This window comes from Candoia aspera, chromosome 7 (assembly GCF_035149785.1).
Source record: "Candoia aspera isolate rCanAsp1 chromosome 7, rCanAsp1.hap2, whole genome shotgun sequence".
NCBI classification, from domain to species: domain Eukaryota; kingdom Metazoa; phylum Chordata; class Lepidosauria; order Squamata; family Boidae; genus Candoia; species Candoia aspera.
This window is the reverse complement of record NC_086159.1, coordinates 28,128,882-28,156,101: the sequence shown is the minus strand read 5'-3', so window position 1 is coordinate 28,156,101 and position 27,220 is coordinate 28,128,882. Positions and strand designations below refer to the sequence as shown.

At 41.7% G+C, this 27,220-nt stretch overlaps 1 protein-coding gene across 1 annotated transcript; it reads right to left on the bottom strand.

The window, feature by feature from the left end:
* Positions 1-7,782: 7,782 nt before the first annotated feature.
* On the bottom strand, positions 7,783-24,741 carry CDC42EP1 (CDC42 effector protein 1). Its single transcript, XM_063308978.1, has 3 exons — positions 24,389-24,741; positions 18,336-19,421; positions 7,783-12,832 (listed from the first exon to the last, which is right to left on the bottom strand). The coding sequence occupies exons 2-3, from the start codon at positions 18,751-18,753 to the stop codon at positions 11,976-11,978; spliced, it is 1,275 nt and encodes a 424-aa protein (XP_063165048.1). The 5' UTR covers positions 18,754-19,421; positions 24,389-24,741; the 3' UTR covers positions 7,783-11,975.
* Between the last annotated feature and the right edge of the window lie 2,479 nt (positions 24,742-27,220).

Sequence of the window (27,220 nt, the reverse complement as noted above, 5' to 3'; positions counted from 1 at the left end):
GAAGTGGACAGGGTCCTTATGACTGTGTGTCAGCTACCTGCTCTTTAGATCCATGCCCCTTCCAGCTTATTAAAGTGGCCTGGGGGGTGTCATGTGAATGGGTTCTAGTGGTGGTGAATTCTTTGAGGGGGTTGTTCCTTTACCTCTTAAGGAGACCTTGGTTTACCCCCTGCTCAAGAAGCCCTTGCTGGACCCCACTATGCCGGACAATTTACGTCCAGTATCTAATCTCCTCTTTTGGGGGAAGGTGTTTGAGAAGGTGGTTGCATAACAGCTTCAGAGGACCTTAGATGCAGCAGATTATCTGGATCCCTTTCAGTCAAGAATCAGATCCAGGTATGGGACAGAAACAGCATTGGTCATACTTTTGGATGATCTCTGGCGAGGACAGGATGGTGTGCATCCATCCTTGTCCTACTTGACCTCTCTGTGGCTTTTGATCCGATTGACCATGGTATCTTCTGGATCAGCTCAGAAGATTGAGGGTGGGTGGCACTGTGTTGTGCTGGTTTACCTTATTTCTCTGGGATTGATCCCAGTAGGTGGTGATTGGGTGGGGGAGAGAACGTGCCCTTGGCCCCTAATGTGTAGGATGCCATAGGGGTCGGCTCTCTCTCTGCTCCTGTCCAATATCTACATGAGGCTGCTCATCCATCACCATGGGGTGAGGTATCAGTATGCTGATGATGCCCAATTATACAGCTCTGCCCTGGTGAATTAAGCAATGCTGTGGATGTCTTATCTTGGTGTCTGGAGGCTGTGAGGGTCTGGATGGGGAACAACAGGCTTCAGCTGAACCCTGGCAAGATTGAGTGGCTCTGGGTTTTGGGGCCTGCCAGTTATAGGACTATGCCATCTTTGGTGCTGGATAGGGTTGCACTGCCCCAAACAGACCCAGTGCACAACCTGGGGGTCCTCTGTGACTCATGACTCCCGCTCGAAGAGCAGGTGACAGTCGTGGCTAGGAAGGCCTTTGCACAGCTTTTTATTGTGCACCAGTTGCGCCCATTCCTAGATTGGGGGGCTTTGCTCACTGTCACTCATGCCCTAGTCACCTCCCAATTAGACTACTGTAATGTGCTGTATGTGGGGCTGCCCTTGAAGAGTATCCGGAAGCTTCAGCTGGTGCAAAATACGGTGGTGCAGGCAGTTATGTGTGCCTCTAGAACAGCACACATTATACCTCTGTTCCACGAGCTGCATTGGTTGCCAGTCTGCTTCTGGGTCCAATTCAAGGTGCTGATTTTGACCTTTAAAGCTCTCCATGGCATGGGGCTGGGTTGTTTGAGGGGCCGCCTCTCCCTGATTATATCTGCCCATCCCATCAGATCAGGCAGAAGAGGCATGCTATGGGTCCCGTCTACTAGGAAGCTACACTTGATGGGTCTCAGGAGGTGGGTCTTCTCTGCTGTGGTGCCCACCTTATGGAACATTCTCCCCCCTGAAGTGAGATCGGCTCCATCCCTGTTGATTTTCTGGAAGTCCCTCAAGACCTGGTTATGCCATCAGGCCTGGGGGCCCCAAGGGACCAGCGAAGTACTGAGGTGGCTTCATTGTTACTAACATCTGGTTCCTATGTGATTTTAATTTTTTAAAAATAATAATAGTTGTTTATATATTAACTGTTTTATAGACTTGTATGCTGCCCAGAGTCAGTTTTTCGTGAGATGGGCGGCCATATAAATTTGATGAATAAATAAATAAATAAGGCTGTTCCAAAAACAGGATACCACCACTAAAAAGAAATTCTCCATAGGGGCTGGCTGCTTTACTGAATTAGATGAAAAGTATACTTATTCCTGTGCAAGGAGGAGGAAAAGGAGTTTGAGGTCTCAACCTGAGAGGCCCTGAGGACTAAACTAACATAATTGGTGTACTTTTTAATTTTCCAATAGAGACATTGTTTTTCTTTATGCAAAAGATGCTGTTGGTTCAGAATAAGCCACAACCCATCAATAATGGTATAGGACTTTTTCCTTTTTTTTTCCTCTCTGCCCACTGCATATCTTAGAATTAGACCTTTCTCTCTCTGCATTTTTGCCAGAGTCCCCTCATGTACTTGTTTTTAAGAGTTCTGCTCTGGCTGTTTTTCATTTTGTTCTCTCTCATTTTTCTTAGTTCTCTTTCAGCTGTCTGAACTTCCTATTTTAGAAGCCAGTTTCCTGCAGCAGACCATTCACTGGGGAGTTTCAAATTGTCTCTCTCTCTCTGTTTCCCTCTCTCCACTAAGTAGCAGCTTTTTCATTTCAGTCTGCACTCTCCAACTCCAGCTTTGCCATTTTATTGTGAAGGCAATCAAAGAGAATATGTTCTATTTAACATATTTCAAAGATATGGTTTCCAGTTTGATATTCTATAGTCAAACGTGACTACTGTTTAAAGCTGTTATCTTGCAAGATGCTGCGTGTCACAGACTTTTGTGAAGCAACCTCCAGAACTCCCAGAGCACCTCAAAAGATTCAGCCTTAGAAGCTGAAGTTATGATAGCCAGGCATCATAGAGGACATTTTCATTCCTTCCTTCCTTCCCCATCCATTCATCTATGCAGCATTGTTTCTACAGAAAACATTTTTGTGTACTCATTTAACAAAATACAGATTGAATTTTTATTGCACAGGTTAGAAGTAACACCAATTTCTTCTTATTGTGATATTCACAGTCAAGGTATCTGATGTGTTTATTGATGCTATTCCTGTATCATTGGTATACCACTGTGTTAAGTTACCAGTTACCAAAGCAAAGATTATCAAGCACATTATAGAAACATATATTTAAAAAACTTTGAAATGGAATACTGTATGCTGCAATTCTAAACACATTGAAAAAAAGTAGACCCAGGTTTAGCTTGACTTCTGCTGACTTCATGAACATGTCCATATTATTATCTTAGCCATAATATGGAAGTATTTGCCACTGCTTTTTCTGGGATGTTTTTTTAGTTTTCCCAGTCCAGCCTAGATCTTTGGTACTCCCCAGTGATTAAATCCCACTGAATTCAGGAGAGCTTGACTGCACTATGTTGTGCTGGATCCTTATCAATTACATTCCTAGACAGAATGTACTTTTTGGGAGTTAAGTTACTCAAGAGAGAAGAACAGTATTCTCTGTAACAAATGCACTTTTGCCTGTAATATCTGCCACAATAAATTTGGTAATATTTAAAGGAACCTTCAGGCTCTTTTAAAAACAGTGTCATTTCTGATCTAGTGATTGATATGGAAATGAGGAGCTAGTAATAGGCATCCATTATATCTGAAAAACCAGAAATTTGCATTACCATTTTTCCCCAGAGCTTGTTCCAGAAGGATCTGAAAATCTGTCTATTTGCAATGAATATACGTTTTCAAATCACATAAAAGTTGTTTAAAGTTTATATCTGCCTTAAAACACTTAAAAGTTTATACCTGAAAACATTATTATTTGTTTGCACAATTTATGACTTCTCTTCACATTTTCATGGATGCCTTGTGTGCCATTTATTATCCTAGATGAGCCAAAAATGCAATCTTTTGTACAGGCATTCTTGCAAAAGTCCTCCTGATACCATTTATTTCGTTCTAGGAGTTTGTAGCTTGGCACACACAGTAAGGATCTTTTAAACATTATTTTCCCTGCGTGTAGCATAACATAAGTAAATAAACTTTTCTGCAACTTGCCCATGGGATTTTTTAACCAATGCATGAGTCATTACTAGAAGTAACCTTTCTACCATCTTCAGTTGTGTTCGATTATTTTTCCCATCACATCTAACTGGCACACCAATGGGAATTGTAGTCTAATATATATTGAGAGCTCTGAGGAGTAAAGGCTGTTCTTAAAACATGAAAAAGAGCAAACTCTAATATATACATTGTGGGACCAATTGCTATACTGTACACTCCTATACAGGAATTCAGTTTATATTTAAATATTTCACTTACAACTAGTTCAAGTCGCTTAGATGTTGAAGTGAAAAGGCGTTCAAGCCAAAGACTGTTCTCTGAGGGCCCTTTGAATGTAAGATCATCCTCTGTAAAACAGAACACATGCTAATCTAAAACCAGGGCATAATAGCAAGTTACTGTAACTTTACAATAAAGGTATGTTAGTACTCATGATTGTTGCTTCTTGTCTGGACTACCTCTAAGGGCTGACAGGTTCTTGTCCCCTTCCCCAACCTTCTCCCTTTGGGCTCATCCTCATGTCCCTCTAACATGCCTGCTAACCTTTTTGAAATAACGTTTTCATGATGTTGCCTTCATCTCATTCCCAGCCCATGGCAGAGGCAGTTTAAAGTTTTCTTTAGCTGTTTCAGTGTTTAAGTAGTGTTTTCCTTTTCGCAACATGATTTTTGCCATGAACATGATTGTGATGGACCAGTAAGGCTGCTGGTTCTCAGGAAGGAGGGAGCACATTCCAAGGAGGGGAGCAAAATAAGAGAAAACACAGTTCGGAGCTGGAATGTGGGATAACTAAGAGGTTCAGAATCGCCCCGTCCTAGAGCTTTCCCAGGTTATTTCCCTTTAGGTAGAGTAGCTTTATTCTGGCAAAATTCTGTCTATATGGTGTAAGCAAATAAAGAACTGAAGTTTGTCTGGATTGATTCTTTGTCGCTCTTGGGCTGGGCCTGACAATGATTATGATGCTTCACTGAAAATTTGGTTGATGAGATCAGAAGCTGGGATCTGTCCAACTCCTGTTGGCTACTTGGGATGGTGTAGACATGCCCCCTCTTGTCTGTGCCCACACCCCTCTGCCACCATTCTGCTTTTTGTTTCAGGAGAACCTGGAAACTCATCAGCCACCTCTTCTGGAGCTGATCAGTGGGCTTCTGCAGGGGCCATTTTAGCAGCAGCAGCAGCATAATAAAGGTGGGGGTGGCAGCATTAGCTGGTTTAATAATCTGTAAAAAACTATCTTGGCAGCTGCATGCCTACAAGAGAAGTAATGCTTTGGTGTGAAGGGCCTCAGCTTTCAGAGGCAGCAAAGTCTGTTTCATAGATTGCAAGCTGATTTAAATCAAAGGCAAATGCCATTCATTTCAAAACAGAGCTACACGTTGCATACTCAGGATTATAATACCTTCTTACTGTTTTCCTTCTTTCAACCTACACTATTGGGCTTCCTTCTGGACACAGCTGCTAAGGCAGCAGCGATTCCCCGGCTGAGCAGCAACACAGCCTGAAGCAGGCAGAAGTAGTGGGGAGTATCCATGCCTGCCTACCTGGGACAGCAGTCACTGTGGAAGAGATAGGGAAGGTAAAGGTCATGGTGCTCCTGAAGCCGCCTTCTCTTGACAGCACAGCCAGATCCTCCCCTGTAGCTGACAGGAAGTATGGAAGAATGATGGTTGATTTCTTGGGGGATCCTCCTGGCCAGCCCCTGCCTCAGGGTATAAAGTTCAGCTGCCTCATTCTTACCTAAGTGCCATCCTGACTTCTGCCAGTAAGGTTCCTCTCAGTGCCTTCACCCCTTTCCCACCACAGAGAGCTCCTGCTCTCACGGGAACTCTCTAGGAGTTCCAGAACCTCAGCAGGCCGACAGGTTGCAAGCGAGGAGGAGGCTTTTCCTGTGTATCAGGGATGTTCCATCCTACTTCACCCTACACCTTTCCACCACAGCTGTTTGGGACACACGTTTAGTGCTCTTTCAAAAGAGACTCGGTCTTGTATTCAGAACCTGACTGACAGGCCACAGGCACCTGCAAATTAGTACTTGGGCAGCTTGAAAAATTGCTAAGCTCTCTGTCTTGGGCATCCACCTACGTGTGCCCAACCCGACTACTACCTCTCCCCCTCCCATGTTTGGTATTTGTCATTTTTCCCACCAGCAGGTGATGAGAAGATGGTGATGAGGAGAAACGAAGGCAGGAGAATCTACCAACTGCTTTCCTTAACTTGTCCAGCATTAAAACTGTAACAACAGTACCAGCTGTGGTCAGAATATGGGGCAGGGCAACTTATGCTAGCATATTTTCTGCTAGTTCAAGAACTGAAAAACAGCATGTTAAGGTGGTTGTGAGGAAATGCTCTCTATTACTCATAATAATAAAGAAGTCTCGGGTTAGATTTCTACACCGCACTGAAGTTTGTTTGATTCTTGTTTTGCCTGTTATATGAATCCTATCACTGCAGTTTGTAAACTATTGCTAGGGCAATGCATGAACCTAGCCATTGTGACTGATTTATCAAAACATAATTTGAACAAACCATGGCTGAGTATATTGTGTGAACCAATCCTACAAGTCCCCAAACACTGTTTTGATGATGCATCTGCTGATAGAACTGCCTTCAACAATCAAGCACCTTCTAGATCAGTATGTCCCAACCTTGGTGACTTGAAGATGTATGGACTTCAACTCCCAGAATTCCCCAGCCAGCCATGCTTTGGAAGATTGGATTGGACTATTGCTTCCACGTATAGGTGAAAGAAAAAGGCAATTCCTTTTACTTGAAGGAAGCCCTAATTCCAGGGTGCAGCATATCAGTAAGGCGCATCCAAGATTTGACATGACCCATATTATTTATATTTGCTTTTTTGCTATTGCATCTACTGGGCTTCTGCTTTAGCAAGGATTCCTGCTCTATTGCTGTAAAGATGATTGAAGAAAGCTGCTTTAGAAAGCAGCAGCTCAATCTGCATTCTGCAGCTGACATCATATTGCAGTAGCGCTTCCTGACTAGTCAGCCTAAAGATGGTTGGTTGTCTTGTGTAACAACAGCCTCATCTTGGTACCAGGCACTGCAGTTTGGAGAAACAGGCTACCAGGTGTTAAAAGTGCTTCCGAACATATTAAAGGAAAGCATCTTCTTCCACTTACCTTTATGTTATCTCTGCCTGTCGTTATCTTTATGGGAAATTCCAGGCAGTTGGCAATTAACGCAATCTTGCCATGCCTTATCTTATTCCAGCTGTGGGAAGGAGAGCCAGATCATAGCTGGAGAATAAAGCCTCTGATAGTGGCATGAAGGACACATGCTATTTGCTGCAAGTAACAAACAACAAACCTCTGATGAAGCTGGAATCAGGCTTCAGAAAATCCTTAGCTCTAGTCTACTAAAGGGGATTTTACATTTTCACATCACTTCATTTCAGCTCGGTCCTCCTTATCAGGAGTGAATTACTGATCATTGAAATCTGCTTCACACAGCATGCTTTACATAATGGGTTTTGTCTGGTCATGGCTTAGTGTGAATCCAGCCAGTTCTGGCTTATAAACCATGTTTGTACAAATCCAGTACATAAGATTATACAGCCTATGTTAACATAATCCAGCCTAAGAGTAAATATACACTTAATCTTATTAGAATTGTGGATCCATGTAAAAGCATCTTTAAACAAAAATAATTGAACTTTTTTATGTCAAATGTGAGTTCAGAGGACTTTCACAGGAATAGTACCATTAATGAATTGGATTTGTTAATGGAAAATTAATTCTGAACTTTATGAGACTGCAGAAAAGAAGAATCCTTCCTTTGATTATTTGAGCTACTAAACTTTCTGGTGTATCAAGGATTAGTCAGAACTGAAGCATGCCTCTCAATTAGATGGGATGCTTCTTAGGAGCCTGCTGCAGTGATTAGTCACACTTTCATCTCAACCAAAACACAATTTTTCTAGGCTAGAGAAAAATTATATTGAGTTGCCTGATACTGAATTTACATGAAACAACATGTAAATGGCACAAATAACTGTGGACCTAGTACAAGTTTGTGTATTCTTGACTCCTAAAACTGCCTCATTTGAACTGGGATGTTCTTGAAGGTTGAAATGCAAAGGAAAGAACCACAAGGACACCAACTAGTATTTATATATACAGATTTACATATAAAAATTGTGGTAGTAACAACAGTAATAACTGCAAGGGATATAAAGAAGGGTAGGATCTGTGGTTTGAAGCTTGTCAGATAACCCAGGGCAGGAGGAGGGATATTTACCAAGATCTCCAACTTCCTGAGTAGCATTGGAAAAGTGGGCAAGCAGTGGAAATACCTATTTTTTTCTACAGATTTTCAGGCTCTTTAGGGTCACACTAGACATGATGTTCAATATCCATTTGCATTTAAAATGTACATTTTTAAAAACAAGCAGCTGTATGTGTGTGGAACTCACTGAAATAGCAGTGACTGGGGAAGGGGAATGTCCCCATCCCACCCAGACTTGCTTTATGTATTTGGAGGAAAGCTTCCATTAATAGCATTATTTTGTGGGATAGAATCAGCTTTGCATATTAGATTTCCAGTTTCAGTCCTGAACCTCTCCAAATAGGGCTGTGTAAAGTACGTGTTGAATCACTGCCAGCCAGTGCAAACACTATCAGAACTAGATGAGTCAATGGCTTGGCTCTATATAAAGCCAATATTGATTTTTATATATATAAATGCAAAGATGTATTTAACATCCTGCCTTGTTCGGTGTTTAAGCCAACCTTCCTAAAATCCATCTCTAGCCATCAAGAATACTAGCTAAATGCCAGATTACTCCTGATATGTTATTTAAAAGTGCTTATGGTCTTTTCTGTTGCTCAGTGGGGTTGGTCAGTTTGTTAAAAGCCACCCATCAAGGAAAAGCAGTTGGCTAGATGTCCCCATGCAGTGCCTGCTTATTATATTTTCTCTGTTTCTTCCTGCTTTTTCTCCCTCCTCCTGCCACGTAGAGCTTATTGCAGGATTAGGCATCCTCCAGCTGATGCCAACTTGTGAACAATCAGAGTGCTGTGAGGGACATTTTGGTGACCTCATCTCCCAGCCATCTCTGCTTGCCACAAGGAAAAAAAACAAATAGAAAAAAAATTCTCTTCTGTGTGAATATGGAAAGAATTTGCTCATTCCAAAGAATCCATGTTGCCAAAGGGCATCCAAATGTAGGGATACTCAGAGGCTGTCATCCAATACTCCACTGAACCCAGGTCTCAGGAGGACAAGCCAAGAATCCCATGTTTTTCCAAGCCTGTAGAAAAACACTTTTACTCATTCAAGTTCCTGAAGACAAGTTCCAGAATACATAAATAGTACACCTCACAGGACAGGATTATGGAGTACAGTGGTTGTGAAGGATAGAGTACGATACAGGTAGTCCTCATTTAATGACCATGGTCATTACGTGAAGTGGCCGCTAAATGAAACTGCAACTGTGCTTACTTCAGCTTTCTTTTGCTTTACAGACCCTGGAAAGGTTGTAAATAAGAGGACTGGTTGCAAAGTTACTTTTTCATCACTGTCGTAAATGCAAATGGTCACTAAATGAGGCAGTTGCTAAATGAGGACTACCTTACTCACTAGAACATTATACCAGAGGTGGTAGCTTGTATTCCTATCAGCAAGAGTTCAGTTCAAACTTCTGGTTAAGAGAGATCCCTCTCTTCCCTATGGCCTGTTACTTGGAAGAGAGAGAGAGGGGAAGGTGTTAGAAAGTGAACCAAAAACTGGAAATGAGTGCCAGAGACAAAATAAATGCCCTTTTCTATTTTTGGCTTGGATACCATCAATTCTTTCTTTACCCCTGCCTATGGTGTCCCCCTCAATTATCCCTGAGAATCTACAGTCCTTGGCTGAAAAAAAGGCTCCACACCAGTGATACAGAAGATGGTAAAGAAAAAAAAACTTATTTGTCACCCAGTTACCGAAGAAAGGGCTTTGAAACTCCACTTACTATGACTGCTTTGGTTTGCTCAGCTAAAACCAACCTAAGTGAACAACTTCAGGGAACCCTTCTGAGGGAAGGGGGAAAGTTACACATGCTTATACCTGCTTTTAAAACTAGATTTCAACTGATTAGAGAAATCTTACTGACCTCCATGTTAAATCCTTTGGCAACATTTCTTTTTCATAGCTGCTAATCCTCTAAAGTTTCTTGTATGGCATCCACTTCTTCCCTTTTGTTTCTCACCAAAATAGTTTCTCGAGAGCAGAGTGATTTGATCAGGGAAAAATGCAGACAGATGGGTGGGAGCTGGAAGAGGGCAATGTATGAGTACCTCCTAAAAATATGTAGGGGAGGGGAAGAGAGGAGTGGGGAGCCTGATTCTCATGTTTTTCCATGTCTAGGACAAGACAGCCCCTTCTTTCCCACCAACATAACTGGCTGAGAGCCTCTTCAAAATGAGCACAGAGATGATTCAGACTGACTTATCTCAAATATTGATGCTCCCAAAGTATCCCTATGTAAAAATGGTCACCACTATAATTAGCCACATCACAGAGAAGATTTCACCCACTTCTCTCTTTTTGGGGTGGTCAACTGTTGCCATGGGAGTAAGTACAAACAGAGACACTTTCCAATTAAATGGTCTGGTCTTCCCCTCAAGGATACTTTCAGAGGTACTGCTTCTCTTCAGGATGGTATAACTTATCATGGTTGTCTGAATGGTCCTTGAGACAAAGGGGGGCAGTCTTTTTGCCTTGCCAGTGAAGTTCGTTTGTATCAGTAGGCAGAAGTGGAGAAGTATGTTGGTAGAGCACATGGCCAAAGACATGCAAGGCTATATTTTTAGATTTCCTTGAACCTCTCTCCTTCTGGTTGATTGGTACTGAGAATAATTGCTTCCAAGAGTAATCAGTTGAGTAGGGTGGCAGACACGTGAGATTTAAATGGAAAGGGAAATGTGCAGGGGTGACTCTTTGCATGCTGTCCTCCCTACTTAAGCCACACTATACATTATAATTATGAAATGGAATTATTGCGGGGAAGGCATAATAATTGTGCTCCACTCAGCCTATTTCTCAGCTAAGCAGCAGCCTTGTATATGGCAGTAGCAGCAAATTCAGGGGCTACTTGGAAGACCTCCAAAGGCAGCATGTAAACTATTTTTTTTTTTTTTGGAATAAGGAAGCATGAAAGGCAGGCCTATTTCAGAAACTCTGGTTTTACCTTGAGAAATTTCCCTTCCTTTTCTTCCTGAACAAGCAATTTGTGGATAAGCTGCTGCAGTAGCCATGCAAAGCTGTAAGTGCTAGAGTCAAACTATTATTTAGGGCTTTGCATTGCCAATGACTGAATTAGGAGATGCAGGATGGAAAAAGTTATATTTCAGCTCTTCGTGTCAGTAAACTAGATCATTAACATAAACTGAATTCCTGTGCACTCTGGAAGCAAATAAAACAACAAGCTTGAGATACAGGTTCCCCTGGAATGATCGCATTGGAAAACTAAGATTATATTTCCTCCTGAGGATGTAAAATAACAAATAGTCCTATCCCAATTAGAGTTTCAGTGCAGGAGAAATGGACAGTGTGCTAATGAACTGGTTTCAGATCCAATCCAAATTTTGCGTTCCTTGTAAAAAGAGGAGAGCAACCATCCTGCCTAGCTGGTGTCAGTACCTTGAACAGCTGAGTTTATCTTTACCTTCAGCACAAGGCCTGTGGCAGCTAGGTATATTTTGTCCCAGTGGGATGTACAGCTTCTCTTCCCTTTTCTAGACTGCTCCTTTTTGAATGGCATTTCCCCCCCATAGTCGTTTGATAGAGATTTGGAAGGTCTCAGTGGCCTCTGTTCTCAAGTATAATATTTTTATTTCTAGGGAATGGAAAAATCATGGCACCATCTATCATGCCGAAATCAATCAGCCTGTGGGAATGAAGGAGGGTGTGAAGTTATGAACATCTTTAAGTGCCAGCTGCCACAAAAAAGCAACTAGTACTTTTTGTTTGCTCTAAATGATCCCTTTTTTTTTCTATTCCTTTTTTGAAACCCACAAAGCAGGGAGGAGGAGAGAGAGCAAAGTAAAGAAATGAGTTCCCTCCTCCATCTGCCTTTCCTAGCTTGGCACTCTGCAAGTGTGGTAGAACTGTCACTCTGTGGGAATTCTGGATGTTGCACCCCCAGTGTTTCTGCAAACACCAGTTTAGGAAGCAGTGACATAGATCATTGGGAAAGAAGACTAATCTTGTAAGTCTGCACACATCCAGAATGCCAAGTAGCTTTACATTGTTCCCTTTAGTTCTGACATCTCCTAAGAGGGTGGTGGGAGGCCGCAAGATAGCACATATGTCTGTTCAAACCTTAACTTCATCTTCATCCTCTTCATCAACATATTCAAAGGAATCACTGTGTCTCTCTCTAACAATGGTTTCCTCATCGCTCTCAGACTTGTCGTGGTCCTCCTCCTCTTCCTCCTCCTCGTCTTCTCCCCTTTGGCGCCATCCAGGAGCATAGTCCTGATGCTCAGGTGCACCTACTTTCAAATGCCATGAGTTGGTATTTGGGCTTTCCCATGAGGCTTGTCTCCTTGGATCTTCTTGTAGAGGTGGACTGCGGTAGGTGCTTCCCATCCCATAATGGCACGCTAACACATGGGCAGCACGGTTGAATTCACTTGCCTCCATGTTACAGTCACTGTGGTGCCCTTTTTGCCAATAGGTCTCTTTTGGCACTGCCCCCAGTTCAACACTAGAGCTCCTGCTTCTCAAACAGGGAGAGCCTTCCTCAGACAACTCTATAGAATGAGAATCTCCATTGGCATAGACCAAGGGTCCCAATGGCGATCGAGGCTCAGAGTAATCCAAAAGGCTTGATCCACTTTGGCTTTCTTCACCATTACCTTGATGGGATTCTGATTTCCAAGGCAGTGAGTCCTCTGCCCAGTTCCTCTTGAAGTGAAGTGATGAGCTAGGCTCACTGTTGCTTGAGAGTTTACTTTCTTCACCTTCTTTCTTTTCCCTGTAGTCAGGGCTGCAGCTTCCTGAGAAGCTAATGACATGAAGAAGTTCACTCATCAGAGAGGGGCCAAGGTCCAGGCGGAAAGACAGCAAGGAATCTGAACGCTGCAGTGCTGGCTCAGCAAGATGGGAGCTCTCTGGAGCCTTCTCGGACCGGGGAACACGTGGAATGGTGCAGAATCCAGATTCTAGTCCTGAAAGGCCATGAAATCAATAATGAGAAAAAAAATGAGAGAACCACCTCTTTGCATTACCTGTGATAGCAGAAGGTGGTAATTCTATACTTGTAGAATGTGAAATATGAGGGCAGGTCAGTATTAGTCCCCAACTACTCTAGGGAAACCAGAGCTTTTTCATATGTCCTACTCTAACTTCTGCTTTCATGTTGCAAATCTCTGGAGAAATGTTGACAGATGTGATAGCAAATGGGTTAAAAGGCAAAAAATAAACAAGGAAATGAAAACCAAGCATATATATCTGACCACACTAGGGATTTCTAGGACCGGATTTCAGAATGGTTCTTTTTTCTTCTTCTATCCCTTTCTTTAAACCCACAAAATGGGGGAGGGAGGAGGAGAGGAGAGAGCAAGGTAGAGAGATGAGTTCCTTCCCCTTTTTAGTGTTTAGTCAAGACTTCTCTGCATTAAGAGATAACCATTTCAGGATAAGACTAGTGTAGAGTGAGTGCACCATGTCAAACGAACATTGATCCACATTTGCCACCTCATGCACATTATGTAATAGCATGCAGCTAAAATATGCAAATTAGTCACAGCTCAATGACTTATGAGCTGTTTCTAACGAACTGTTCTTGGGGCTGAGAGCCAATTTTTCATCCCTGAGTTGACCTGGTATCCATCCTTCAACAGTGGACTCCCAGAGCCAGTAAAGGAAATATGCAGACACAGGTTCAGAACTAGAGTGTTGTATTATACTTCTGTGTCTGTTTCCTCATGTTATGGCATGCGGATTCTATTTCTAGACTAAAACTGAAGACATACCAAACTCTTAAAGCAAAAATACATTATATAAACACACAGGGTCCATAACCAGCTATATTAACATCATCACAACAATGATTCTGTTACATGCTGGCATCATGCCATTTAACAGCAGTTTGTAGGTAATTGCCCTTGTGGGTTGATATCAACACGTTGTCATTTGCTGCCCCTCCCTCTGGAATGTCCACATCCCTAGTGCTATAACATGCTAACACACTGGCAGGCTATCAGAATATCATAACATATTGAACCGGAAACTATTAATGATTTATTATTCATTTTAATTTTAACCCATTTCAATGTGCTGTGTGAGTTCAGGTAATGATTCTTGAACAATGGGGTTTCTCATATCTAAAAGATGCAAAATAGGCTATTTTGTGAAATTCTGGCCCATTTAATCCCACTATCCTTAATCAAAATTACTGTATGTCATATATTGGTGAAAGAATGAAATGGATACTGTGACATTTCTTCCATTAAATATAAATAGTGCTAGGTTATGTTCATAGAGCAGTCTTCCCAAACCTGGTGCCTTCAAGGCTGTGCATTATTTCCATTATTGGAAGCATCATGTTTCTGAATATCAGTTGCTGGAAAAACATGACCCAGGAAGAATCTGGGAAATCTGCAAGCATCCTATAGAATCCTAAGCGGCCTCTGTGGGGAAAAAGAGGTTGCTGGTGTCTACAGATCTAGTTGACTCTTACTTTATTTTAAATATTATATCCTACTTTTTATTTAAAAACATTCAAAACAGAACAAATGATCTTATGATGATTCAATATGCTTACTTAATTTTCCAAGGCACATTTCAGCCATTCTCATCTCTGGAGTAAAGATACCTTGATGTACATAGGCACTACCTTAGTCAAAATCTTCTGTGAATATCCTGTCCATTGCTAAACATGTTATATTAAAAGCAGTATGAATTATGCATCAAGGCCAGCTAGCCTGGGCAATGAAATATTGGCCTTGCTTATAGGGAGCAAATACAGTATAGAGGGAGCAATGGAATTGCAAGTTTGATTACACCCACAAGATTGAATGGATAAAAGCAGAAAGAATGGGGAACTAGTTTTCTCCTTAAATGATTGGTTAACCTTATCTTTTCTGCACTTTGCTCATGAAGCTAGAATTTACAGGAGGGATGATAAAGTGTAAAAAAAGCTAGGAGGAGGGATGTGTATGCAACAAAAAATGTTGGGAGGGGGGATGTGTTTGCAACAACTGCACAACTCATAGTGTACAACAGAGGGCAGCATTGTCTCATATCTCTTTTGAAGGAAGCCAGAAAGAGCAACAGGGCTAGACTGGCAATGTGGGAGACGATAATTGTACAGTCACAGCTGCTCAAAGTGACTCTCCTAGTCCCACTTAGTGCAAATGCTGCAGTTCTCAGCTGCAGATGCAGACACTACAGAGGTAATTAAACAGTGAAAAACCGGAATGCTCTCCATCGTTTTGAGCTGAAATCAGAATTGGACTAGACCTTTTTCCTGTGTTGATTAGTAGGATGCATAGAGGATTGTCTGAAAACATCTGAGCAAATCCAGGTTTAGCATTTGACACTGGAGGAGATCTGCTCTACTTAAGTCTGGTTTCCTCCCATGGTCCCAAACCTTTCTGTTTCACAAACTGCCTCCTTTACAGACAGAGTCCTCTCTTTTCCTATCAGCTGCTTGTTTGGCATTCTGTATTGAATACAAATTCCCTTGCTGGAGACAGGCCATCTTTCCAGCATTACTGAAAAGTTTCCTCCCGAAGTCTTACATGTACAGTATATCTACTCAAACCTAGCAAAACAGTATGGATTTATAACCTGATCCTAGGTACGTTTCCACTGATGCAGGTCCCATTGCATTTACTTGTTAAGATTTAACGTAAGTGTTGGGACTGCTGGATAAACAATTGGAAAAATCATATGGAACTTTGTTTTTATATATGACAGCTGCAGTGAGACTTTTATATGCTCAAAGGTGGAAATATCTGATATTACCTACAGTGGAAGAATGGATGGTAACGTTGATGGAGTTGGTAGAGATGGCGAAATTGACATCTTTGATTAGAGAAATGACATTGACTAATTTTAGGCGAATTGGAAGCCCCTTTTGGACTTTTTGTGTGAAACCAAAAAGAATGAAATTATGATATACAGATTTGATGATTAATAATATTAATTGACAATAGAAAAAATGGATGTTATGTTGTAACCTTAGAGTAAGAGTTTAATGTAAGTTTTACTTATATCTGTTGTAACAGGAGTCAGGAATTATTCCTTTTTCTATTTCTGTTTTCTTCTTTTTCTGCACTTCTGTTCTCTTTCTCTTTATCAGTTTCTGTTAGATTTTATCTCCTTGTTTTAAAATTTAATGAAGTTATTATTAAAAAATTTAACTTAAGTGTACAGAGGAATAATACCTTTGATGACGATTTTTCTCCACTGTCCTATATAACTCCTTTTTTGACAAGTTTATTAACTCTCCAAGTAGACACAAAACGTAACAGTGGTAAAGCACAAGCCAAATGTCACTGCATGTATTGATGGAGATCCAGAGTTAGTCTCATATTTACAGTCGAGTAATGAAATGTCTGAGCTCTGTAAGCATAATGCCTAAGTCATTATATTTATTTATTCAAGGTATTTTATTCTCATACCAGTTTCAGCTAAAAAGGATTCCAGTGCAGCTCACATGAAATCAGTGATGAACAAAAGATCCCATTTCAGATGACACTAATCAAATATATTTTACAGCATTAGAGCCATAATCGAGGGACGCGGTGGCGCTGCAGGTTAAACCGCTGAGCTGCCGATCGGAAGGTCGGCGGTTCGAAACCGCGCGGCGGGGTGAGCTCCCGTTGCTAGTCCCAGCTCCTGCTCACCTAGCAGTTCGAAAACATGCAAATGTGAGTAGATCAATAGGTACCGCTTCGGCGGGAAGGTAACGGCGTTCCGTGTCGTCATGCTGGCCACATGACCCGGAAGTGTCTATGACAACGCCGGCTCCAAGGCTTAGAAACGGAGATGAGCACCGCCCCCTAGAGTCGGACACGACTGGACTTTACGTCAAGGGAAACCTTTACCTTTACCTTTAGAGCCATAATCAGAAGTTATGTGATGTGATGTGTGTTTTTATAAGTGGGGAGATCACATCTGCTGTTTTTGTTCCTACCTCTCCGCTTATATTCAGCATAATGTGAAGTGGCCTAGACACAGAGAGATGTCTGGATTATACCCATGTATTTCTATATGACAGCCGGGAGGCCCTTCTTTTCCAGGGATTCTGACTTCCAGATGTAGAATTTATGCATCTGCAGGCATTTTTATAAGTCGTGCTGAACTTATCCTATGTTTCAATGTATGATTGCTATAACCTGTGCAAAAGACTTCATATTTTTCGTATTTGCTGGTTGTTTAGAGTTTAGCAATAGATTTTTACATTCTGTTCATTTTTAAAATTTAAATTTATGTTACCACCTAATGGCCCCCACAAAGGAGATCGTATTGCTCTGAATTACTAGTGTTCTATTTTTTATCAATTTAACTCTTGCAAAGTTTATTTTGCTTAGGTACCACTGATTAAGATTAAGAAACTTAATCTTAAACTTAAGAACTCAAGTGAAGCACAGATGGTAGCATTTTGATCTAGAATAAACAATATAGTAATAGATAAAAATAAAAATTATTAGCAAGGAGATAAACAAGGATAGTGTGGACATATTAAGCATTAAGAAATAATTGATATGTGAGACCATCTGTACTAGTTTTTATTCTAATGCAAAAGTTAAGATAGCTCTAACAAGAACATCATTTCTGCAATTTCTAGACTCTTTGCAATATACTTGCTTCATTTTGGTTGTACTCACCAACCACATGCATATTTGCAATTGAAGATTACTCCACCCCTTCCTTTTCCTTTCCTTTTATAACAACACTTCCCATTACTAATCTTCCAGCTCTCTATGGAGAGCTGGGTAAACCAGAAAATACATGTAGCTATTTCTGGCCTTGTCTTTATCATTCCAGGAAAATGCTAAGTGCATTCTGGAACCATATGACTTAGTAGAATTGGTTGTAAACTGGAATATATGTAGCAGAAGAGCCACCACAAAAAAATGGATGAAACTTTAAAGCACCCTCAGATGCCTGCTGCAGCTTGGCTAAAAGGCCAAAAAAAGGACATCTGAAAATTCTGAGTCACATTTCCTGCTAGAAACCTTCAAATTTCACAGTCTTTTATTTTATACACTTTAAAAATTTTAGACTTCTATACTTGTAGAAACTTGTTGTTGCAAAGCCTCTGCAAAACTCTTCAGGGATGTCATTTGAATATGTACATAGAACAATGCTAAAACTTAAGAGCTAGTACATGCTATTCAAAATAATGATTTGGTAACAACAAATTGTAGAACCTTTTTCAATAAAATAATTGGAGACTAAGAAAAGGAAATTACTGCAGCAGAGAATTGTAGAAAATACTATGTAAGATAGGGTATGATAGACTTCCCTTTAACACATACTCTGGCGCTTGTCAATCCTAAATATATAGATCTGTAAAAATATTACTGAAACATCTATTTGAGGGTGCTTATGGCATGCTTCTGTTGTGTATCTAAGTAAATCAAAGCACAGGAAGAATAATTATCTAAAGCAAGATAACCTATTTAACCCCAATGAGTTACCCTGGAAGCCACCTACCATAGTCAGAGAAACTTGTTGGGGGGCTCCTGAAGGCAAATGGTCTACCAAGATCATCGCTCTCATAGTGACTCTGATTGAGCTGAGGCAGCGACACAGCATTCTTGATGATGGGTGAGATGGCGGGAGGTGCCAATGAGCCCTGATCCTTGTTTCGGCTTCCCCGGTTCCTTAGTGGGCTCCTCCTCACATGCCACAGTGTCCGAGCGAAGAAATTGTGGGGTTTGGCTTCCTCTCCACCATGGTTCCTGAGGAAGGAAGTGTCTCCGAAGGCATCACCACCACGTCCTACATGCATGGTATGGCGAAAGTCCCCCAGTGGTGGGCTGATCATGTCTGGTGTCAGCTCTGTTTTGAGGCGACGTTTGCTGTGTGAACCAGACACCCAGCCAATCACTGGTAGCTTTCCAAGACTCATTTCTTAGCCAGTTGACTTAATCCCTGACCCAGAAATTCAATGTGTCCTTCAGAAAAGGTTGATGTTAATCTGGAGGGGTATGTGTGTCACTTAAGAATGGTCACACTCCAGTACCCCCCATTGTTATGTTTTCTTTTACCGTTATTTTTCCTTCTAGACTATTTGATAAAGAATAAAAAACAAGTCTGTTGGTGGAACTTCTGGGTTTCTTCCAGGATGAGAGGATCTAATTTGCACTGTTCTGCCCAGTCCGATTTGACAGTGACCCTTCACAGTTTTCATGTAGCTGCTGATCTGATTTGTTTCTTGCAGGCCTGGATGAGCATAGGGAATCCCAGCCTCTCTCTTTGGACAGCAATGGTAATTAAAACAGTGATTGCACTTGTCTGGCTGAATGTGTGCAAAGCTGGAAGATCAGTATTATTGAGCTGACTCTTCTTCCACCATCTCTCTTTCTCAATCTCTCTCTTTGTACTACATGAACCAGCAAACACAGGGGGCAGCAAGGAACAAGAGCCAGAGTGGGAGTCTCACATCTACTGTCCTGATCCTGGATTTTTGCCACGGAGCATCCTAAAGAAAGAGACAGGCTAATAGTTGAAGTTCCCAAACTGTTTTAAGGTGGTGAATTTGCAAGTGAAGACTGCCCATGTGTGCTAGGAGCCAGCCTGTAATGAAAGCACAGTGCACAAGGTTAGGTAGAGGAAAAGTTACATGGTACGTGGTACATTGAGCAGGTTCCTTCTGGAGTCCTCCAACAGGTGGCAGGGATGGTTGTCTGTCGGTAACACTTGTATTTGTATTTAATACATGGTGCTGTTGATTAAACAATTCTAGAGAGATTACATATTAATAGCTGAAACGGCTTTCTCCTTTTGCCTTCCCCAGTAATGTAGGCTGGAATTATTGTCAAGCTGAAATAGAGCTTGATGGCAGAGTTCACTGTAACACAATTTTTCTCTATGTCTGTACCCTCCAGGACAGAGCCAAATGACTGGCTAGGGGGTGCATCATCCTGCAAGAGTTTCCCAATGCTTTTCCTACAGAGCCTAAGATTCCAATTGCCCTCTATTACATTTTGTTTTAGCCATATGTGACTTAAAAGGACCCTTCCCTAACATAGGGCTCTGCAGATGGCAAAGTAAAATAGCTAAGATGCCCTCAAGTCAAACTCAACTTTTGGTGACTTACAGACACATCCATGCAGTTTTCTTACTAAAGCAGTTTGCCATTATTTTTTTCCCAGGATACATATATATTTTAAAATTTCCCAATTTTCCAACAATCCTGAAATTTCCTGGTTGTCTCCCATCCCAGTGCAAACCTCATCTGACCATGCTTAACTTCTGAACCCATGCAAGGTTGACCAGTACTGCCACCTGCCATCACCCTCAACAGTACAGGCACCATTGTGCTATTTGCCATTATCAGCCAAATGTTACAAAAGTTATAGTTCAACACATCTGAGGACATCTGATTGAGGAAAGCAAACATCTTCTTTTCTGTTCCCGATTTCATCAAGAATGAAGATGCCCTAGCTTAGATATGCTTATAGTTAATTCATTTTACAACAGTTACGACTTTGTGACTTGGTTCAGTGTTTCAATATGTGTAATTGCTTGCTGGATGATTGGAATTATAATGTCACATCTGGAGAGCATCAGGATAGGAAAGCTGTTTTACAAACTAACTCATGTGCCTAAACTAGACTGCTTCAAACATGGAAACAATCCTACATAGATACTGCTTCAGTGAAACAAAGTCTGTACAATACTACACACTGGCATGTATTTGAAGCCCACGTGCATCTGTTTTTGCTCAATATCCAACATTTTAAAAAGCCAGACATTTGAAATATTACTAGCATTTGCACAGTTTTAATGTGCTGGCTTAATCAAATGCTCCTTTATACACTCTTCTCAGCTGAAAGTGTCCTCTTCCCCATTGTGCTGACTTAGCCATGCCCAGAAACCTCCTCAGATGTCCCTAGTACTTGTCTCCTTTGTCTTCTATTTTGTGGCTCACCTTGGAAAGGCTAGAAGGGCAGAGCAGGAGTGGCTACTGAATCACTAAGTGGTGTTTCAGCTCCACGTGTCTTTCCTTGTTCTGACTCTGTTTGTTCATTCAGGGTCACTCTTATCTACTAGGTTTAGAAGCTGGCAAATATTAAAAAAACAAAAACCGAATAACTTCAGTTGGAATTTATGGCATATACCAATTGCTTTGTATGAGGAATGTGGTTGGGTTGGAAAGAAACAGCTCAGTTTTTGGCAGCCTGTAGGCCTAGCCTATACACAGAAAGAAAAGGAAGTAGTGGTCACCTATGCTGATGGAAACACGAGGACAGAATGTAATAAAGGGGTTACACACATAGATGATAGGAGTTATTGGGGCCAGGGAATCTTGCTGGATTTCATCCCCCTGCACATTTGTTTGGGAGCTCTGTGAACCAATGTCATCCCTATGAGGTAGAACAGATCAGAAAACTGACTCCATAGGAAGACTAGAGCTATACTTTATTGAGATAAGCTATAGTAACAGAATCTCACGAGAGTGCCTGTGTTTTCCCTTCCCTCTCTCTTATACTCCAGGGCAGTGTTTCTCAACCTTGGCAACCTGAAGAAGTGTGGACTTCAACTCCCAGAATTCCCCAGCCAGGGCAATTCTGGGAGTTGAAGTGCACATATCTTCAAGTTGCCAAGGTTGAGAAACACTGCTCCAGGGAGTCAGGGGGGTGACAGTCTGAGTCTTTTTTCTCTCCCACCTCCTGGACATAACACATGCTTCTTCTGTACCTGTTGTTGTTCTAAAGACATCTGGATGCCTTCTCCAAGGTTATCTCCATGGTTCCCTACACCCAATCAGCTAACACATTTTTGCAGGATATGTCACAAAGAGAGAAATGTAGGTAGCATCTCTTGTGTCCCTTGTCAGTAATGATGTCACAGTTCCATTTTTCTTCTGATGAGTATAGGGGAGCAGGGAAACAACAAGGCTAAATATATGAACCTCTGCAATGTCAGGATAGATACCAATCTTTACATGAAACATAAAAAGCTGCTCTAGCTGGGTCTTCCTTAACAGCATCAGACCTGCATTCTACTGAAAAATACCCAAGTCTATCCATTTTCTTTCCTAGAAGGGAGATTAAAGCTTGCCTATGCTAGCTGGGAGAAGCTAGGAGTTTTTGTCCAACAAATTTGGAAGACACCAGGTTGGGAATAAGCATTTTAGACTCTTAGGTGAAGGTGGGCATCTACTAAATGCATCGTTGTAAAGTTCTATAAACAATCCATGAGGATTATGTCCTTTCTCCATCTCTTCTCAGCTACCCTCCACCAAGATTCCTTCTTTCATTGAGTCCTAGCAGGTCTCATTAATATCATCACGAAAATGCAGATAGTGGGTGGGGGCAGAGAAGAGGCAGGAAAAAAAGGGAGAGGAAGGTATTTGTAGATATTCTCTCTGAAGTCAGGATCTGCTCCAAAGCTGTGACAGGCCAAGCAGAAGTTTATTTTCTGTTTCTCAGCACAATTCCTATTTAACAAATACAACTTTCAGAAAATCAAAGGAGTTGCCTCCTTTTGCATTTGCTGCCCCATTGCCAGCAGCCAGCTCAGCCTGCTCTTGCGGTAGCCAGAAGAACTCTGGTTTCTGCCAAAACCACAGCTTTATAAGTAGCTCCTTATGATCCATCTTTGGTTTTGCTCCTCCTTTCCTCTTTTTCCTGCCAACCAGCCTAAGTTGCTGTTGCAGGGACTCTACCAAACTCTGCTGCCCAGGAACAACATAATCAACAAAAGTCCTTCCCACTCCTTTGAATTCATTAAGAATCCAGAATCCAGTTATTCTTTTGTTATGAGTTCATGATATGTACAGTTAACAGATAAACAATGGTTTTTGTTCTGTTCCTTCATTGGCATCTCTCTCTCTCTCATTTAATTTTTGATTTAGGTGCTGCCTGACTCAAAAATGACTCTGGGCAGCTTTCCTTCCTTCCTTCCTTCCTTCCTTCCTTCCTTCCTTCCTTCCTTCCTTCCTTCCTTCCTTCCTTCCTTCCTTCCATTTGACTCTGCTGAATCCAATGCTGCTTGCTCCCAAATGTGTCTCTGGAATGGCATTTGTTGTTTTACATCCTTTTCATTGCCATTGCCAATGTCCAGGCTGATCTTGTCCAGTCCAATTTTTTTCCAGATGCAACAGACTACAATCTTCATCACGCCTTGTCAACCCAGCCATGGATGAAAGGAATACAAATATAACACATATGGAGGGTGATGAGTTGGGCAAAATTTCTCCAACTTATAAGGCATTCCTTGAACAAGCTGTTTCTTACTCCTATCTTGCCTTTATACAAGAAACCTAAAACAGCAAGGACTGAAATGAGAAAATACAACCAACGTCTTCTCTTGTTTTAGAAAATTCCTGTCTGCTGTCCAGACCATCATAGTTGCACAGAGCATGAACAACTTGTTGGCAACCAGAATGTTTTTCAGTTTACAAGTTCAAAAGCTCAGCCAGAAACACTACTTATCCTCTTTGAAAAAAAGAGTTCAAGCAAACAAATAAACAAAAATGGAAGGAAAGGGTCCAGATGGCTCTTTGATTGGGATGTCTGCAACCCAAGCCATCTTCCCTAAAAGGTAGGAATACGAAAAGTGGAAAGAGCTAACCCTGGGTGGTTTGAAAGCAGAACTAATTCTGCCGTGTTACAGCTTTGAGTGGAATCCCAGAATATTTGCTGGAAGGAGTGCTTCCTTGCTCATTTTTTTCCTAGCAAGTCAGCAGCTGAAACGCAGGCTACCAAACTATCTGGAAATGGAACTATCAAAGTCTGGAAGATCTCTTGCTGGGAAAAAATCTTTTGCTTCCAGGCCTAAAAAAATTAGTCTCACAAGCCACGGAAGAAAAATGAGGGGTTTTTTTTTGGTGTATGAGTATATGTGTGTGTGTGCGCCATGTATATGCGGAGCACATGGGACACTTCTTTTTTCCCCCCAGACAGGCTCACGTCTGAGTCTTGTATTTTAAAGTGCTACTTAGTTCCATTCACATACTCACACTCCCCACTCTTAAAAAGAAATTCTGTTTCATGCTTGAAAAAGTTCCCTAGTTCTTCAAGAGTATGATATAAGATCCAAACAATTTAACCCGCCCCAACTTCTACTTCAACACTTACTCTTTTTTTCCTGGTTGTTCCACATGGCACCATCTGTCTTGACTCAGACCATTTCTTAGTTCTACTGTTTTCTTCTCTCCTCATTGTCCTACCCTTTCTGTCCTTCTCATGCTACATTCCTTTTCTTATAATTCCTCACAGCTCTAAACATCCTCAACCTGGTGCCATCCAGACGGGGTGAATTACATCTCCTATCATTCCCAGCCAAAATGATGAAGGCTTGAAAATTAAGGGGATTGTTTTCCTCTTTCCCTTACTATGATAATTTTCTTGTCCCATCCTCATGATCATGATTACCATCTTTACCTTTATCTCTTTCAGTTTCTTCGTCAGCCTTTCAACCTCTACCCCATGGTTCCTTTTCCCTCCTCCCTTCCTATTCCCACACTCCTGACGACGGCCTGAAATTCACCCGCGACTTGCCAAGTGTACAAAAACGTAATTTTTAGAATTTACCTGTCCGGGGGGCGTGGAGGGGGGAGAGTATAGATTGTCGCCTTTCTGAGTTTTCTAAGCCTCGACTTTTTCCCACCGAAGAAAACTTGCCGGAGAGAAGATAGGACTTCTGAAACTCTTTTTTACCACCGCAGCCGGCGGAGGGGTCTTAATGCCAGTGACGTTACAGTGTCCCAGTCGTAGCCTTTTTCTGTCGCCGTTCCTTCACCGCAGACATAAAGAAGCAGAGTTAAGGGACTGGCACGGGAGAGAGATTTGGAAAGAGGGCGGGGGTGGAGTTTCAGCTCCGACTGGCCAATCCCGAGTCGACAGAGAATGAAGTTCGGCGAAGACGGAATGGCTTTCAAAAGTCTAGCCGAGGGAAATTCAGAAACGCGTGATTTTTCATCTTTCCCCTTCCCCACCCCTCTTTCCGAATGAGACGGTCTCAAAGAGTCTGAGATTTTGAATATTTTCCTTCCACGAATGGGATTAAGGGATAGCATTTTCAGCGTTTGGCAGCCTTTTCTCGCTTTATCCAGAAAAAACGTTGGCTGGGGGTGGTATTAGATTTTGGTTGACAACCTCCCTCCCCGTCGCCTTTCCCCCCATATATCTGCACACAGTTACCCAAAGTGGGCAAACTGAGTCCCTGCGAGGAAGCGGCTACAGGATTTAAACCTGTATATTGCGGCTTCACCTCCTCCCTTCTTCCAGCGCCAGATGTGGGTCAGGACGATGTGGAAGGGAAAGGAGGTCTTTATTCCCCGCGTGCGTTTTGTTTACGTGAAACAGTAAGTTCCAGTTGCGTCCAGTGCAATCCTAAACTCATAATAGTGTGGGAGAGCCGTCTGTGGGCTTCCGGATGCTGCTGAAGTACAGCTCCCAGTAGTCCCATCCAATATGGCCAGGGAGGAGGGAGTGTAGGTGTTGTAGTTCAGCAGTATCTGGAGAATTACAACTCTCCATTTTGATTTAAGGAGCTGTATTTAACATAGCGGATAGGACTTTGCTAGGAGTGTGTGTGTGCATGTGTGCATGCACACACATATCCCTGGGCTTACAATTCCAGACCTGACATTATTTAAATTGATGAATGTAGGATTGATATTCCAAACTTTACAACTTACATTCTTCTTCAGAGCTACCAGTTAGTGAGGATGCTGATTTATTGCAGAAAGGTAAACCAGATAAATAGGAAACTTTGTTATCAATGGGGCTAGGAAATATTTACAGAGATATATGAAATCTTTGCCATTAACAGGCAAAGATTTCTTTGAGTCAAGCATGACTTCTGGTGATTACATGGCTGAATCAGCATAGTTTTCATGAGAAAAAGGTGAAAGGTCCCCTGTGCAAGCACTGAGTCATGTCTGACTCTTTGGGGGATGCCGCTTTCCTGACGTTTTCCTGGCAGACTATAGCGGGGTGGTTTGCCATTGCTTTCCCCAGTCGTCACCTTCCCCAGCAAGCCGGGTACTCATTTTACCGACCTCGGAAGGATGGAAGGCTGAGGCGACCTGAGCCGGCTACCTGAGAATCCAGCTTCCGCTGGGATCGAACTCGGGTCGTGGGGAGAATTTTCGGTTGCAATACTGCCGCCTACCACTCTGTGCCACAGGAGGCTGTTTTCATGAGAACAGGATTGAAAAGTTTGCTATTCCTTTCTTCCCAGATATTTTTCAACTTCTTAGTAAACTCACAGCCTTGTAATTGGCTGATAGTCTCTTAGCCAAACATTAACCTGGTCCAACCTTACCTAGCATTCTGAGATCAGCTGAAGTGAGCAACCTGTTGTCACCTGCTTGCTTATTTATTTTCTGCCTTTCTGGATACACTTGTGTCCAGTGTGGCCCATGTATAACATTAACATAATTCCTAAAAATAGCCACAAACATGAACATAGCAAGCATTCACTGTTCCACCAACTTGCTGGAGAAGTCCACTTTTGGGGTCTTCTTTGACTTTCTCCATCCCTCACTCCTATATTGAAGAATATAAGTCCAGGAAATACCTTTATAACCCTAAACTTGTGGATTACTACTGCAGTAAGAACTTATGAAAATAAATGGGCCGAGGACCTACAAGGGTCTTAATGTCGCCCTGTATCACCAAACTCCCACAGTTTGGTTCAGAAAATACACTTGTGCAACTGCTTACCGCATTCATAAAATTTTGTAGGCACTCCAGTCATGGTCATCCTTCACTTGCAGTTCTCCTATGCTTTCATGGCATTTCTTCTATTTCTTTTCATTTTAGAAACAAAGCAAAAATGTGTTAAAGTGGACAGATAGCATAGCTGAATAATGGCTTTGGATCAATTGCTGTAGAAGTCCTCTGTCGAGAAGGATAATGAGTCACATGATCAGCTCAGCATTATTTCAGTACAGAGATGCAAGAATCAAAGAAAGATATAACATGTTCAATTTCTGTCTGTTATGTTTAGAAATTCTGTTTGAAAAGAGATGGCATCCTTTTTCATCAAACACTATGTGAAAGTGAAAATTGAAAGTGAAAATTTTGAAATATTTTGTATTTTGTCTTTGACATAGCCTCTCTGTTGGTTGAGTTGTAGTTTAATCATGGTTGTATCCCAGAGCTTGGGGCAGTATATCCTGTATATGAAATCTTATAATATTTATCATGACTGCACTCTGTAAACTAGGTTAGCCTGAGAATAACTGCCCAAGCAAACAGAGAGATTTCCAAGTGCATTGCCATTATGGGTGAATGCCATTAAGACATTCATCTAAGACTTTTGAACTGTTTGAATGCATCTGTTGATAAACATCCATATCTGGCCTTACCTATACTATTGTTTGTCTATAACCCAGTGTTTCTCAACCTTGGCCA

Bases quoted from the DNA above. Each gene is read 5' to 3' on its own strand.
- CDC42EP1 (XM_063308978.1), bottom strand. From the start codon at position 18,753: ATGAGTCTTGGAAAGCTACCAGTGATTGGCTGGGTGTCTGGTTCACAC. The intron at 12,833-18,335 runs GTAGGTGGCTTC...ATGGCCTTTCAG, and splicing joins AACAAGTTTCTCTGACTATG to GACTAGAATCTGGATTCTGC.